Genomic DNA, 17,519 nt, shown 5'->3' with positions numbered 1-17,519 from the left:
ACACCTCTCATCACCCCGAGAACACCATCCCCACAGTGAAGCATGGTGGTGGCAGCATCATGCTGTTGGGATGTTTTTCATCGGCAGGGACTGGGAAACTGGTCAGAATTGAAGGAATGATGGATGACGCTAAATACAGGGAAATTCTTGAGGGAAACCTGTTTCAGTCTTCCAGAGATTTGAGACTGGGACGGAGGTTCACCTTCCAGCAGGACAATGAACCTAAGCATACTGCTAAAGCATCACTCGAGTGGTTTAAGGGGAAACATTTAAATGTTTTGGAATGGCCTAGTCAAAGCCCAGACCTCAATCCAATTGAGAATCTGTGGTATGACTTAAAGATTGCTGTACACCAGCGGAACCCATCTAACTTGAAGGAGCTGGAGCAGTTTTGCCTTGAAGAATGGGCAAAAGTCCCAGTGGCTAGATGTGCCAAGCTTATAGAGACATACCCCAAGAGACTTGCAGCTGTAATTGCTGCAAAAGGTGGCTCTACAAAGTATTGACTTTGGGGGGGGTGAATAGTTATTCACGCTCAAGTTCTTTTTTTTGTCTTATTTCGTGTTTGTTTCACAATAAAAAAATATTTTGCATCTTCAAAGTTGTAGGCATGTTGTGTAAATCAAATGATACAAACCTCCAAAAAATCCATTTTAATTCCCGGTTGTAAGGCAACAAAATAGGAAAAATGCCAAGGGGGGTGAATACTTTCGCAAGCCACTGTACCTCAATATTACTAAAGGTGTCCTGCAGCATTGATCTGTATGCAGATGACACTGTTATCTATGCTATTGCCTCTATGGCTGGCCAGGCTATGTTGGAGCTGCAATAGGATTTTATCGCCTTACAGAAAGTCCTTGTTGATTTTAAAATTGGTATTTAATGTGGGAAAAATGTAATCTATGCTGTTTTCTAATTCTCAGAGAAATATTTCAGATGGCTTACACATTTTATGCATTGAATGGTTCTTTCATCAAGCAAATATCTGGGCTTTTGGATTGACAATAATTTGGCGTTTAAAAACATATGAAGATGAGCTAGTTAAGAAGCTGGGATTTAAAGTGGGCTTATTTTATAGAAATAGATCATGCCTCTCCTTAAACAGCAGGAAGCCGATTGTAGTCAACTTTCCTGCCAGTTCTTGAATATGGTGACACCATTTACCAGAATGCAGCAGCCACTACTCTTAAACCTTTGGATGCCTTCTACCATAGTGCCCTTCGCTTTATCACAGGTGACCGTTTTAATATGCATCACTGCATCCTGTATCACAAGGTTGGCTGGTCCTCATTAAAGTTCCGTAGATCACTTAATTACTCCCTTTTTGTTTACAAAGTTCTACTACACAAGCTTCCGACCTACCTCGCTTCACTTTTAAAATAAAAAAATATGAGACACCAAACCCGTTCACAGGGATGGTTAACTCTCGGTTCCACTAGTCCGCACTGATCTAGGTAAATCCACCTTCAGTTGTAGTGCCCCCCATTTTTGGAATAGCCTATAAAACTCTGTACATCTTGACTCTTTGGTGCCTCGAGGGCAGTTTAGGACTTTAATGTTGAATGCATTTTATGAGAATTTCAACTGTTTAGATTGAATGTAAATAATTGTATTTGTGGTGTTTGAAGCTGTTGTGTTAATTCTGTCATTTGTAGTTTATTTTATTTGTATTGATCATTTTGAATTTGTTGTATTCTTATCCTCAGGGCACCATTGTAAAAAAGTTTTTAAAAACATGGGAAGTCTTGCTTAATTGTATCACTACTTACTGGAGTGATAGTTGTTACCAACAAACAGATTTATAAGTGTTGTTTGTATAAGGAAATCCACTGGACCACAAATGCCACATTCGTTGAATCTGGTGTGTGTCTGTGTGTGATGGGTCATTCTGTAAGGCAAAAAATACCTTTTGACTTAATGAATACTACTCATAATACAGAGCATGCGGTAAGGCTTCATATTACACCAGTTCATGCTTTGTTGCACCTACAGACAAAATGAGCCTAGAGTCTTATGAGGCCCAACTTTAAGTAATTATTTCTCAACAATCCTTTTAGATACAAATGTCAAATATGCACCAAACATCCAAAATACCTTTTCATGTATTCCATTTCAGAAAGATCCAAAAAGTAATGGTCTTTCTTTGTTCCAGTTCTGTGCAGAATGACCCCAAGATAATCCCTATAACTCAAACTTGTTTGTATTGACATGTTCTTCCCCTCTGTCAGTGTATTTAAGAATACAGAAGATTTGGCTCAGAAGGTGAAGAGCCAACTCCTTCCCTCAGCGCCCGCACCAAGAAAGAAAGACAAGAAGAGTAAGAGAGAGACAACGGATGACTCCCAGTCAGACAGTGACCCTCTCCATATTCCCACAAGGCATCCACAGACCAGCAGGCAGCCTAACTGGTTTGTACAACATACCTTACTACAGGGTTCTTCAACTGGCGGCCCACGGCCCAATTTGCGCTTGATTTAATGTGGTTCACCGAGGTTGTCTTAGTAAAGGAAAACATTAATTAAATACCCCTGCCGTACTATATCAGCCATAGGCACTCACGTATTAGCCTAGTAACATTCATAAATACCATTTTGTAACATGATAGTGTAGGTTAGAGCTTAATGCAGTAGTCTGTCAACTAGACAGAGAATGCATTATCTGTTTTGATTCACTACAACTTGATGGACTGAATATAAACGACAGCTTGAAAACGGCAACTTTTGTTTGTTATTTAGGAAGAATTGTGTTGTTCTGCATAAATACCTTGGTAGAAAACAATGGTTATTGGTCTGTTGCCAGGGCGAACCATGGGGAGAATGTTCCTGCTCTTGACATGACCCTTTTGGGTCGTACCTCCCTTAAGATGTGAGTGGACAAGGACTTAGTAGCAAAGTGAGAGGGAGCACGTCACAGCATAGCACAAATAGTTGCACTACTGTTGATGTATCCATGACTACTACATCCATAAACGGTTCTTTTTCACATCTAGCCTAACGTATGCCCATTGTACATACACTTGGTAGCTTAGTGGGTAAGAGCGTTGTGCCAGTAACCGAAAGGTCGCTGGTTCTAATCCCCGAGCCGACTAGGTGAAAAATCTGTCGATGTGCCCTTAAGCAAGGCACTTAACCCTAATTGCTCCTGTAAGTCGCTCTGGATGAGAGCGTCTGCTAAATGACGTAAATGTAAATGTTACCTGACCATGGTGTGTGTTGCAGGACCATTTTGTATATGGCGGGTGGCGATATTATAATACTGGTTATTTTGGTTGAATGGTATAGTTTCCTTGTTTTGTTAGAATTGAGAAATGTACCACTTGTAGCATGCTTCAATGGGGAAGCAGACAATTCATGTTTAATAAGATTGTTATTCCCCGATTCTGATATAACAATGCATTTTCTCTGATTGATCTGAAGATAGGGGAGGCTTTAGGAACCACTGAGCCGTACAGTGAAATATAGAACATGTTGTAATTGTGTGGCCTGTGACCATTTTCATCTTATTTTTCATTCAAAAAGAAGGTGTGATTCTGAAGTTAGAGATTTACATCTTCTAGGGTTGTACAATTATTGTAACTTTCCCCCAATTCTCAGGTTTTCCAGAAATCCTGGTTGGATGATTTATGATTTCCTGCTCATTACCTCCGGATTCTGGGAATCTTCCAACTGGGATTTCTGTAAAACCTGGCAATATTGGAAAAGCTACCAGAATGTTGCAACCCTAGCGTCTTCACATCGAAATCGGGCATATGGAAAGTCGTGAAACTAAAATGGATAGCCCAGTGCCGCGGTGTTGACATTAAAGGGGAAGTTTACCTAAAATCCAAATGTCTTAAGTGATTCCATATTGTACATTGAAACTAGTTGGGTGGAGTTTACCTTCGCCCCCTCGCTCTCCCTGCAGTCTAAACTGGAAAGCTGCAAAATGGGTGCACTGCTTTGTGCAATGCTAGCTCTGCTCCGTTGTCAGTCAGAGCGATTGAAAAATACACATTGTGGACATATTCTTTGGTACCCTTCCCCAGATCTGTGCCGCGACACAATCCTGTCTCGGAGCTCTACAGATAATTCCTTCGACCTCATGGCTTGGTTTTTGTTCTGACATGCACTGTCACCTGTGGGACCTTATATAGACAGGTGTGTGCCTTTCCAAATCATGTCCAATCAATTTAATTTACTACAGGTGGACTCCAATCAAGTTGTAGAAACATCTCAAGGATGATCAATGGAAACAGGATGCACCTGAGCTGAATTGAGTCTCATAACAAAGGGTCGGAATACTTATTTAAATAAGGTATTTGTATTGTTGTTTTTTAAATAAATGTGCAACATTTTCTAAAAACCTGTTTTCACTTTGTCATTATGGGGTATTGTGTGTAGATTGCTGAGAATTTTTATTTATTTAATCAATTTTAGAATAAGGCTGTAACGTAACATAATGTGGAATAAGTCAAGGGGTCTGAATACTTTCCGAAAGCACTGTATATAAACTGAACAGTACCAGACCCAAAATCGAACCTTGTGGAACGCCACATGTGATTTGTATTTTCTCAGAGTTATGTTCACCAAGGGTGACAAAAAACTCTCAACTGGTTAAATAGGTCCTACCAATTTAGGACTGGGAAGTAGAGGCCAACCCACCTCTCCAATCTGTCCAGAAGGACATCATGGTCAACAGTGTCGAATGCAGCACTTAAATCCAAGAGTACAAGGACAGAGAGCTGTTTGGCATCTGTGTTGGCACTAAGATAATTTACCACTTGAACCTGTGCTGTGGTGGACCCGAAAACCATATTGGATTTTTTCAAAAATACAGTTGGCAAAAATCATTTAGCTGTTTGAAAACCAATTTCTCCAGAATTTTGCTTAAGAATGGAAGGTTGGAGATTGGCCGAAAATTGCTAAGAGCTGAAGAATCTAGATTACTTTTCTTCAGAAGGGGTTTCACCATAGCAGCTTTTAGTGCAGTGGGGAAAGTGCCTGTGAACAGGGAGTGATTAACAATAGCTTGCACTTCTTCAGATATACAATGAAAAACTGTTTTGAAGAAGGTGGTGGGGATAGGATCGAGAAGGCAGGTAGAAGACTTAAGTTGTGATATCACTTTCCTGAGCATGTCTGTGTCAACCAGGGAAAATAAATCCATAATAATGGTGCAGCGGTCTAAGGCACTGCATTTCAGTGCTTGAGGCGTCACTACAGACCCCCTGGTTCGTTTCCAGGCTGTATCACAACCGTCCGTGATTGGGAGTCCCATAGGGCGGCGCACAATTGGCCCAGCGTCGTCCGGGTTTGGCCGGTGTAGGCCGTCATTGTAAATAAGAGTTTGTTCTTAACTGATTTACCTAGTTAAATAAATTATTAAATATATTTAAAAAATACCAAGAGTGTGCAAAGCTGTCATCAAGGCAAAGGGTGGCTACTTTGAAGAATCTCAAATATAAAATATATTTTGATTTGTTTAACACTTTTTTGGTTACTACATGATTCCACATGTGTTATTTCATAGTTTTGATGTCTTCACTATTATTCTACAATGTAGAAAATAGTAAAAATAAAGAAAAACCCTTGAATGAATAGGTGTGTCCAAACTTTTGACTGGTACTGTATATACAAACATACATACATACATACATACATACATACATACATACATACATACATACATACATACATACATACATACATACACTACCGTTCAAAAGTTTGGGGTCACTTAGAAATGTCCTTGTTTTCGAAAGAAAAGCAATTTTATCAGAAATACAGTGTAGACATTGTTAATGTTGTAAATGGCTATTGTAGCTGGAAACTGCTGATTTTTAATGGTATATCTACATAGGCGTACAGAGGCCCATTATCAGCAACCATCAGTCCTGTGTTCCAATGGCACATTGTGTTTGCTAATCCAAGTTTAACATTTTAAAAGGCTAATTGATCATTAGAAAACCCTTTTGCAATTATGTTAGCACAGCTGAAAACTGTTGTGCTGATTAAAGAAGCAATAAAACTGGCCTTCTTGAGGCTAGTTGAGTATCTGGAGCATCAGCAACTGTGGGTTCGATTACAGGATCAAAATGGCCAGAACCAAATAACTTTCTTCTGAAACTCGTCAGTTTATTCTTGTTCTGAGAAATGAAGGCTATTCCATGCAAGAAATTGCCAAGAAACTGAAGATCTCGTACTACTCCCTTCACAGAACAGCGCAAACTGTCTCTAACCAGAATAGAAAGAGGAGTGGGAGGCCCCGGTGCACAACTGAGCAAGAGGACAAATACATTAGTGTCTAGTTTGAGAAACGGACGCCTCACAGGTCCTCAACTGGCAGCTTCATTAAATAGTACCCGCAAAACACCAGTCTCAACGTCAACAGTGAAGAGGCGACTCCGGGATGCTGACCTAGGCAGAGTTGCAAAGAAAAAGCCATATCTCAGACTGGCCAATAAAAATAAAAGATTAAGATGGGCAGCAAAAGAACACAGACACTGGACTTTTTCTTTGCAACTCTGCCTAGGTCAGCATCCCGGATTCGCCTCTTCACTGTTGATGTTGAGACTGGTGAGACTATATTTTACCTGACAATTATCTCGGGTGCTATCCCTAGGGTCTGGAAGGCTGCCCATGTTCTTCCTCTCTACAAAGGTGGTGACCACTCTGACATGAATAATTATCACCCTATCGCTAAACTGTCTAGCCTAGCAAACTTTTTTGAATCTTGAAGCAATACTCAGCTTAGATTTTTTCTAGCTTCAAAATGTATTCTAAGTGTCCATCAGTCTGGTTTCAGGCCAGGTCATAGCACTATATCTTCTGCTTTGGTGATAAAATACATTTTAAATTGCATGGACAAAAGGTGGCATTGTGCTGCCCTTTTTTTTAGACCTGTTGAAGGCTTTCAACACTGTTGACCATTCAATATTAATTCGTAGACTGTCTGAAATTGGCCTGGGTCAGGCAGCCTTCATCTGGTTGGAAAACTACCTGACAGACAGGAGACAGTGTTTCTTCTGATGGTGTTAAGTCAGACTTCCTTGATATTACTAAGGTTGTCCTACAGGGGTTGATTTTGGGCCCTGTAGTTTTTACTGTCTACATAAACAACATTGGTTTGATCATAGGAAATTGTAACCTCCACTTGTATGCAGATGATACTGTTTTGTATTGTGTTGCCCCTTCTGTTGACAAGGCTCTCTCGGCGCTACAATCTGAATTTGTTTTGCTTTGCAGAAAGCCCTTGTTGAACTAAAATTGGTACTTAATGCAGGTAAAACTAAGTATATGTTAAAAAAGCTTTCAAATGTATCTGATGATTTATGCATTTGTACATTGGATGGTGCCCACATTGGTTGTGTCCCCAATTATAAATGTCTGGGTATCTGGATTGCCGAGAAGCTGTCTTTCAGAAAGCATGTTGATGAATTAGTTAAGAATTGAAATGGGCTTCCTTTATAAGAATACGGCATGCCTTTCATTAAATAGCAGAAAGAAAATAATTCACTCGACATTCATACTGGTTATAAATTATAGTGATATTGTTTATATGAATGCAGCTGCCACTGTATTGAAGCCTTTGGATGCAGTTTATCATATAACACTACGCTTTATTACGGGCGACAGGTTCAGTACACATCATTGCTTTCTGTATCAGAAAGTAGGCTGGCCCTCTTTGAAGTCTCCTAGATCAATACATTGCACTCTTTTTGTTTATAAAGCCCTCTTGCATAAACTTCTGCTCTACCTTGCTTCATTGTTAACACTACAGACGCACGAGTTAACAGACCCGGTCTCAGGGATGGCTAACTCTGGAGATCCCTTCGATCTCCACTGAATTAGGTAAATCAGATTTTAGTTTTATGGCACCTTGTGGAATAATCTTCAAAGCAATCTAAAATGGGAAGGCTTGATGCCTCTAGGGCAATTCAGATGGCTTATTGAGGAATTTTTTACTGAAGAATGTGTTTGTTTGATATGATTGTGTTTTGCTTTCTGTGTATTCATGTATATTATTATTATTATTATTATTATTATTATTATTATATTATATATATATATATATATATATATATATATATATATATATATATATAGTGCCCTCCACTATTATTGGCACCCCTGTTTAAGATGTGGTCGAGGACTTCCAAAAATTCTCCTTTTTTTATTTAAACAACATAGAACCCAAATGCAAAAAAAGAGAAAAATCCAACCTTTTATTTAAGTACATTACTTTGGTGGTAAAAAAAAATCACACATTTAAAAAAAAAAAACTTGAAATCATGTGTCCCACAATTATTGGCACCCCTAACAATTCCGCTGGAAAATTTTAATTGATTTTTTAAAAAATATATTTTTCTGTAGTTGCTAAAGTTGGTCAGGGTATCTAGGAACTTTTAATTAGTAATTCATGACTTCCTGTTTCCCTGGGGTATAAATATGACGTGACACAGAGGCCTAATTCTCTTACCCATTTGTCAACATGGCAAAGACAAGAGAACACACCATTCAAGTAAGGCAGATTTGTGTCGACCTTCATAAGTCAGGCAATGGCTACAAGAAAATAGCCACTCGCCTTAACTTGCCCGTATCTACAGTCAGAGGAATCATTAAGAAGTTTAAAACAACTGGAACAGTGACAAACAAGGCTGGAAGAGGTCCCAAGTTTATCTTGCCACAACGCACAATGAGGAGGATGGTAAGAGAAGTAAAAAAAAGTCCTAAGCTCACTGTCACAGAATTGCATCAAAGAGTGGCATCTTGGGGTCACAAAGTCTCCAAAACAACCATCAGACGCTATCTACATGCCAACAAGCTGTTTGGGAGGCATGCAAGGAAAAAGCCTTTTCTCACTAACACTCACAAACGTAAACGTCTGGAGTTTGCTAAGCGGCACTGGGACTTCAACTGGGATCGTGTGCTTTGGTCAGATGAGACTAAGATTGAGCTTTTTGGCAACAAACACTCTAAGTGGGTCTGGCGTAAAAACAAAAGATGAGTATGCCGAAAAGCACCTCATGCCCACCGTGAAGTATGGTGGAGGATCTGTGATGCTGTGGGCCTGTTTCTCTTCCAAAGGCCCTGGGAACCTTGTTAGGGTGCATGGCATTATGAACGCTTTGAACTACCAGGACATTTTAAATAAAAACCTGATGGCCTCTGCCAGAAAGCTGAAGATTGGTCGTCATTGGATCTTTCAGCAGGATAATGATCCAAAACATGTGGCAAAATCTACACAAAAATGGTTCAGCAGTCACAAACTCAAGGTCCTCCCATGGCCATCTCAGTCCCCAGACCTCAACCCAATCGAAAACCTGTGGGGCGAGCTAAAGAGGAGAGTGCATAAGAGAGGACCCAGGACACTGGATGATCTAGAAAGATTGTGCAAAGAAGAATGGTCAAAGATCCCTCTCTCTGTGTTCTCCAATCTTGTGAAATGTTATAGGAGGAGATTAAGTGCTGTCTTGGCAAAAGGGGGTTGTACAAAGTATTAACATCAGGGGTGCCAATAATTGTGGGACACATGATTTCAAGTTTTTTTTTTTCTAAATGTGTGATTTTTTTTTTTTTACACCAAAGTAATGTACTTAAATAAAAGGTTGGATTTTTCTCTTTTTTTGCATTTGGGTTCTATGTTGTTTAAAAAAAAAAGGAGAATTTTTGGAAGTCCTCGACCACATCTTAAACAGGGGTGCCAATAATTGTGGAGGGCACTGTGTGTATATATGTATATATGTATGTATGTGTGTGTGTGTGTGTGTGTGTGTGTGTGTGTGTTTGTGTGTATATATATATATAATAATTAATAATAATAATTGGTAATTTAGCAGACGCTCTTATCCAGAGCGACTTACAGTCGCTCTATATATATGTATGTGTATATACAGGTAAAAGTCAGTAAATTAGAATATTTTGAAAAACTTGATTTATTTCAGTAATTGCATTCAAAAGGTGTAACTTGTACATTATATTTATTCATTGCACACAGACTGATGCATTCAAATGTTTATTTCATTTAATTTTGATGATTTGAAGTGGCAACAAATGAAAATCCAAAATTCCGTGTGTCACAAAATTAGAATATTACTTAAGGCTAATACAAAAAAGGGATTTTTTAGAAATGTTGGCCAACTGAAAAGTATGAAAATGAAAAATATGAGCATGTACAATACTCAATACTTGGTTGGAGCTCCTTTTGCCTCAATTACTGCATTAATGCGGCGTGGCATGGAGTCGATGAGTTTCTGGCACTGCTCAGGTGTTATGAGAGCCCAGGTTGCTCTGATAGTGGCCTTCAACTCTTCTGCGTTGTTGGGTCTGGCATTCTGCATCTTCCTTTTCACAATACCCCACAGATTTTCTATGGGGCTAAGGTCAGGGGAGTTGGCTGGCCAATTTAGAACAGAAATACCATGGTCCGTAAACCAGGCACGGGTAGATTTTGCGCTGTGTGCAGGCGCCAAGTCCTGTTGGAACCTGAAATCTCCATCTCCATAGAGCAGGTCAGCAGCAGGAAGCATGAAGTGCTCTAAAACTTGCTGGTAGACGGCTGCGTTGACCCTGGATCTCAGGAAACAGAGTGGACCGACACCAGCAGATGACATGGCACCCCAAACCATCACTGATGGTGGAAACTTTACACTAGACTTCAGGCAACGTGGATCCTGTGCCTCTCCTGTCTTCCTCCAGACTCTGGGACCTCGATTTCCAAAGGAAATGCAAAATTTGCTTTCGTCAGAAAACATGACTTTAGACCACTCAGCAGCAGTCCAGCTCTTTTTTTCCTTAGCCCAGGTGAGACGCTTTTCGCGCTGTTTCTTGGTCAACAGTGGCTTGACACGAGGTATGCGGCAGTTGAAACCCATGTCTTTCAAGCGTCTCTTGGTGGTGGATCTTGAAGCCCTGACTCCAGCAGCTGTCCACTCCTTGTGAATCTCCCCCACATTTTTGAATGGGTTTTTTTCACAATCTTGACTAGGGCGCGGTGATCCCTATCGCTTGTACACTTTTTCTGACCACAGTTTTTCCTTCCCTTTGCCTCTCTATTAATGTGTTTGGACACAGAGCTCTGAGAACAGCCAGCCTCTTCTGCAATAACCTTTTGTGTCTTTCCCTCATTGTGCAATGTGTCGATGGTCGCCTTTTGGACAGCTGTCAAATCTGAAGTCTTCCCCATGTTTGTGTAGGCTTCAGAACTGGACTGAGAGACCATTTAAAGCCCTTTGCAGGTGTTTTGAGTTAATCAGCTGATTAGTTTGTGGCACCAGGTGTCTTCAAAATGTAACCCTTACACAATATTCTAATTTTGTGACACACGGAATTTTGGATTTTCATTTGTTGCCACTTCAAATCATCAAAATTAAATGAAATAAACATTTGAATGCATCAGTCTGTGTGCAATGAATAAATATAATGTACAAGTTACACCTTTTGAATGCAATTACTGAAATAAATCAAGTTTTTCAAAATATTCTAATTTACTGACTTTTACCTGTATATATATATATGTATGTGTATATATATATATATATATATATATATATATATATATATATATATGTATGTGTATATATATATGTATGTATGTGTATATATATATATGTATGTATGTGTGTGTATATATATATATAGTGTATATTGATGTGTATATTGATGTGTATGTTTGATTCAAGGCTCATCTGTAAAAGAGACCTTGGGTCTCAGCATGACGCCCTGTCAAAATAAAGGTTAAATATATATTTTTTAAATATTGTATTGAAGGGCATCATCTCAGCTCATATCCATCTTAGCCAACATTTACAGCATGGGGTTTTTGCCTCGGCTTCACACCGAAGAGAGAGTGAAAGTGAAATGGAGCCAGAGACCAAGCATAGACGGGGTATTTGGAGTATTCTCAGTATCCCGCACTGCAGACATGGGGGCAGGGCATAGTGCACGGTGCAAGAGAGAAAGAAGAGTCATCCTTAGGAAATGGCACCGGTCCAAAGATGGAGCCTGTCACTTGGCGTCCACCTCCTTCTTTTCTCCTTTTCTCTCTCTCTCCTCGCTTTGCTTCCTGTGACCCTATCGGATTTGTTTTGTGATGTCAGCGATTTATCGACCTTGGTGTTGTCATGCCCTTGTCCACGAGGGAGAGGGAGCAGAATGATACAGCAGATTTACATTCTGTCTGTGTGAAGAATACAATGGTTAGGAAAGGGCAAAAGGGGCCACGTTTTTCACAAAATGCTCTGACATGCTGAGAGACTGAACTGCCTCACCAAAAAGGATAGTCACTGTCCTGCTGTGGGCCTTACCACAATATACAGGCATAGGGTCATAGAGATCATATTACACTAAACAAAAATAAACGCAACATGCAACAATTTCAAAAAATGTACTGAGTTACAGCTCATATAAGGAAATCAGTCAATAGAAATTAATTCTTTAGGCCCTAATCTGTGGATTTCACATGACTGGGCAGGGTCGCAGCCATGGATAGGCCTGGGAGGGCATAGGCCCACCCACTGGGGAGCCAGGCCCAGCCAATTAGTTTTTCCCCACAAAAGGGCTTTATTAGACAGAAATACTCCTCAGCACCCCCGCCTCAGACGATCCTGCAGGTGAAGAAGCCGGATGTGGAGATCCTGGGGTGGCGTGGTTACACGTGGTCTGCGGTTGTTCTCTAAAACTACGTTGGAGGCGACTTATGTAGAGAAATTAACATTCAATTCTCTGGCAACAGCTCTGGTGGACATTCCTGCAGTCAGCATGACAATTGCACGCCCCCTCAAAACTTGAGACATCTGTGGCATTGTGTTGTGTGACAAAACTGCACATTTTAGATTGGCCTTTTAGTGTCCCCTGCACAAGGTGCACCTGTGTAATGATCATGCTGTTTAATCAGCTTCTTGATATGCCATACCTGTCAGGTGGATGGATTATCTTGGCAAAGGAAAAATGCTCACTAACAGGGATGTAAACAAATTTGTGCTCAAAATTTGAGAGAAATAAGCTTTTTGTGGGTATGGAAGATTTCTGGGATCTTTTATTTCAGCTCATGAAACATGGGACCAACACTTTACATGTTGTGTTTATATTTTTGTTCAGGATAAATTACTAGAAGCTATTCTAATACCTAATTCTATGCATAGGGTAATATTAGGGTAATAGTACAGCATGAATACGTACACTGAGTATGCCAAACATTAGGAACACCTGAGTTGCACCCCCACCCATTTTTGATACACACGGGAAACTGTTGAGCGTGAAAAAGCTGTCATGGAAAGAGCATGTGTTCTTAATATTTGGTATACTCTGTATTTCAGTTCAGAGCTGTAGTCTTCTGAAATAATTTTATGATGAGTTTATATATACAGTGTTGATACTGTATTCACTCACCTGCATACTTTTCACACAAAAAAAAAAATCAATAAAGACCCCTGCGGGCGAACAACGTCACACAACGTTGAATGTACATTTGATTGGTCCCCTGTAGCTCAGTTGGTAGAGCATGGCGCTTGCAACGCCAGGGTTGTGGGTTCGTTTCCCACGGGGGGGGCAGTATGAAAATGTATGCACTCACTAACTGTAAGTCGCTCTGGATAAGAGCGTCTGCTAAATGACTAAAATGTAAATGTAAATATTGAGTTGTCAAAAGACGTGAATTGATTGTACATACAACAACCAATCAACCATTGGATCAACTGTGAGACTTAGTTGACATCTGACAATACCTTGCAAAACTAAACTATGTGCGGTCTCTAATTTGCCCCCAGCCTGTCTGATTGTGTGCATGTGTATTGTGTGTTTATCAGGCCAGACCCCATGGCTCCATTCGCTGCAGGAGGAGCCGATCTGGATCCCTTTGGGTGAGTTTCCCTACTGCATTCAGCAAGGATAGAACAACAGACAATGTGGCAGACCTTGGACCAGTCAACATTCATCACAATGGCTGTTCGTTGAACAGGGCTTTTGTGCCTAAATGTTTGTGTACTGTAAGTTTAAAAATATATATATATATATATATTTTTTTTTTCAACTTTATTTAACCAGGTAAGCCAGTTGAGAACAAGTTCTCATTTACAACTGCGACCTGGCCAAGATAAAGCAAAGCAGTGCGATAAAAACAACACAGAGTTACATATGGGGTAAAAAACATAAAGTCAAAAATACAACAGAAAATATATATACAGTGTGTGCAAATGTAGCAAGTTATGCAGATAAGGCAATAAATAGGCTATAGTGCAAAATAATTACAATAGTATTAACACTGGAATGCTAGATGTGCAAGAGATTATGTGCAAATAGAGATACTGGGGTGCAAAAGAGCAAAATAAATAACAATATAGGGATGAGGTAGTTGGGTGGGCTAATTTCAGATGGGCTGTGTACAGGTGCAATGATCGGTAAGGTGCTCTGACAACTGATGCTTAAAGTTAGTGAGGGAGATAAGAGTCTCCAGCTTCAGAGATTTTTGCAATTCGTTCCAGTCATTGGCAGCAGAGAACTGGAAGGAATGGCGGCCAAAGGAGGTGTTGGCTTTGGGAATGACCAGTGAGATATACTTGCTGGAGCGCAGACTACGGGTGGGTGCTGCTATGGTGACCAATGAGCTAAGATAAGGCGGGGATTTGCCTAGCAGTGATTTATAGATGGCCTGGAGCCAGTGGGTTTGACGACGAACATGTAGTGAGGACCAGCCAACAAGAGCGTACACACTGAACTCTATCTGAGAAGTAGTTGGTGAACCAGGCGAGGCAGTCATTTGAGAAACCAAGGCTATTTAGTCTGCCAATAAGAATGCGGTGGTTGACAGAGTCGAAAGCCTTGGCCAGGTCGATGAAGACGGCTGCACAGTACTGTCTATTATCAATTGCGGTTATAATATCGTTTAGGACCTTGAGCGTGGCTGAAGTGCACCCATGACCAGCTCGGAAACTGGATTGCATAGCGGAGAAGGTACGGTGGTATTCGAAATGGTCGGTGATCTGTTTGTTAACTTGGCTTTCAAATACTTTCGAAAGGCAGGGCAGGATGGATATAGGTCTATAGCAGTTTGGATCTAGAGTGTCACCCCCTTTGAAGAGGGGGATGACCGCGGCAGCTTTCCAATCTCTGGGGATCTCAGACGTTATGAAAGAGAGGTTGAACAGACTAGTAATAGGGGTTGCGACAATTTCGGCGGCTAGTTTTAGAAAGAAAGGGTCCAGATTGTCTAGCCCAGCTGATTTGTAGGGGTCCAGATTTTGCAGCTCTTTCAAAACGTCAGCTGTCTGAATTTGTGTGAAGGAGAAGCGGGGGGGGCATGGGCAAGTTTCAGCGGAGGGTGCAGAGTTGGTTGCCGGGGTAGTGGTAGCCAGATGGAAAGCATGGCCAGCTGTAGCAAAATGCTTGTTGAAATTCTCGATTATTGTAGATTTATCGGTGGTGATAGTGTTTCCTAGCCTCAGTGCAGTGGGCAACTGGGAGGAAGTGCTCTTATTCTCCATGGACTTTACAGTGTCCCAAAACTTTTTGGAGTTAGTGCTACAGGATGCAAATTTCTGTTTGAAAAAGTTTGCCTTTGCTTTCCTGACTGCATGTGTATATTGGTTCCTAACTTCCCTGAAAAGTTGCATATCGCGGGGGCTATTTGATGCTAATGCAGTACGCCACAGGATGTTTTTGTGCTGGTCAAGGGCAGTCAAGTCTGAGGAGAACCAGGGGCTATATCGGTTCTTAGTTCTATATTTTTTGAATGGGGCATGTTTATTTAAGATTGAGAGGAAATTACTTTTAAGGAACAACCAGGCATCCTCTACTGACGGAATGAGATCTATATCGATCCAGGATACCTGGGCCAGGTCAATTAGGAAGGCCTGCTCGCTAAAGTGTTTTAGGGAGCGTTTGACAGTGATGAGGGGTGGTCGTTTGACCGCGGACCCGTTACGGACGCAGGCAATAAGGCAGTGATCGCTGAGATCCTGGTTGAAGACAGCTGAGGTGTATTTAGAGGGTATGTTAGTAGGGATGATATCTATGAGGGTACCCATGTTTACGGATTTAGGGTTGTACATGGTAGGTTCGTTGATAATTTGCGTGAGGTTGAGGGCATCTAGTTTGGATTGTAGGATGGCCGGGGTATTAAGCATATCCCAATTTAGGTCACCAAGCAGTACGAACTCTGAGGATAAATGGGGGGCAATCAATTCACATATGGTGTCCAGGGCACATCTGGGGGCTGAGGGGGGTCTGTAGCAAGCGGCAACAGTGAGAGACTTATTTCTGGAAAGGTGGATTTTAGAATTAGAAGCTCAAACTGTTTGGGCACAGACCTGGATTGTCAGGACCCGGTGCGAGAAACAGTCACTAATAATTGTCAGAACCCAGAAGATGAGGCAGACACAGCAGTACTAGAGATGGTGGTTTAATAAAGAACAAAATCCTCAGGCAAAGAAACTAAATCCACAATGTCCAAAAATAACGCCAAGAGGCACAAAGAGGAAAACCTCCAAAAACAAAGAAACTCCACAAAGTGGTAAAAAATCCCACCAGAGAAATATCCATATAACACAAGGCTTGGGCTGGGGCTGGGTGCTAACTTACAAACACTGAGCAAGGAACTGAGGAACACACAGGGTTTAAATACTAACACGGGAATGACCTACAGGTGCAAACAATAATTAGATCAAGAAAAAACAAAAGGTACAAAAAAGGTGCAATGGGGACATCTAGTGACCAAAACCCGAACAGTCATGGCCAAAACCTGACAGAATCCCCCTCCTAGGAACGGCTCCTGACGTTCCTACCAGCCTTCTCAGGGTGGAGGGCCCTGAACTGACGAATGAGGTCAGGGTCCAGTATGTCCTTGGCAGGAACCCAGGAGCGCTCCTCGGGACCGTAGCCTTCCCAGTCCACCAGATACTGCCAGGACCGCTGCACCCGGCGGGAATCCAGTATCCGGTGGACGGTATAAGCCGACTGGCCACCGATGACACGGGGCGGAGGGGGAGGTCTGCCTGCCGGAATAAGGGGAGAAAAAACAACAGGTTTTAATAAAGAAATGTGAAATGTTGGATTGATCTTAAGGGATCTGGGTAAGTGCAGGCGAAAAGTAACGGGATTGACTCTCCTGGCAATCTTAAAGGGACCGATGAACCTCTGGGACAGCTTGCGAGACTCCACCCGTAGCGGTAGGTTCTTAGTTGAGAGCCATACTCTCTGGCCGGGGTACAGGGTAGGACCGGGACGGCGACCTCTGTTGGCTTGTCGTTGGTACTGCTGAGAGGAACGCAGAAGATTAAGACGTGCCTTCTTCCACGTAAGCCGACAGCGTCTGATGAACCTCGAGGCTGAAGGCACTCTGACTTCTGCCTCCTGGTCCGGGAACAATAGAGGTGCATAGCCAAACTGACACTCATGCGGGGACATACCAGTGGAGGAGGAGCACAAGGTGTTGTGCGCGTACTCGGCCCAAACAATGAAGGATGACCAAGTGGACGGGTTGTTGGAAACCATGCATCTGAGGGTGGTTTCCAGCTCCTGATTCATCCTCTCAGTTTGGCCATTGGA

The 17,519-nt window shown here is 41.5% G+C and overlaps 1 protein-coding gene across 2 annotated transcripts in view; it reads left to right on the top strand.

The window, feature by feature from the left end:
• Window positions 1-17,519, top strand: part of psmf1 (proteasome inhibitor subunit 1) — a 41,633-nt gene that overhangs the window by 12,337 nt on the left and 11,777 nt on the right. For both annotated transcript variants that reach the window (XM_045223102.1, XM_045223101.1), the window contains exons 4-5: window positions 2,229-2,408; window positions 13,784-13,837. In XM_045223102.1, the coding sequence (XP_045079037.1) occupies window positions 2,229-2,408; window positions 13,784-13,837 (234 nt within the window). The remainder of the gene's footprint in view (window positions 1-2,228; window positions 2,409-13,783; window positions 13,838-17,519) is intronic.

Source organism: Coregonus clupeaformis, chromosome 10 (genome assembly GCF_020615455.1).
Source record: "Coregonus clupeaformis isolate EN_2021a chromosome 10, ASM2061545v1, whole genome shotgun sequence".
NCBI classification, from domain to species: Eukaryota; Metazoa; Chordata; class Actinopteri; order Salmoniformes; family Salmonidae; genus Coregonus; species Coregonus clupeaformis.
The sequence above is the reverse complement of the archived record's forward strand: the minus strand, read 5'-3'. Positions and strand labels throughout refer to the sequence as shown.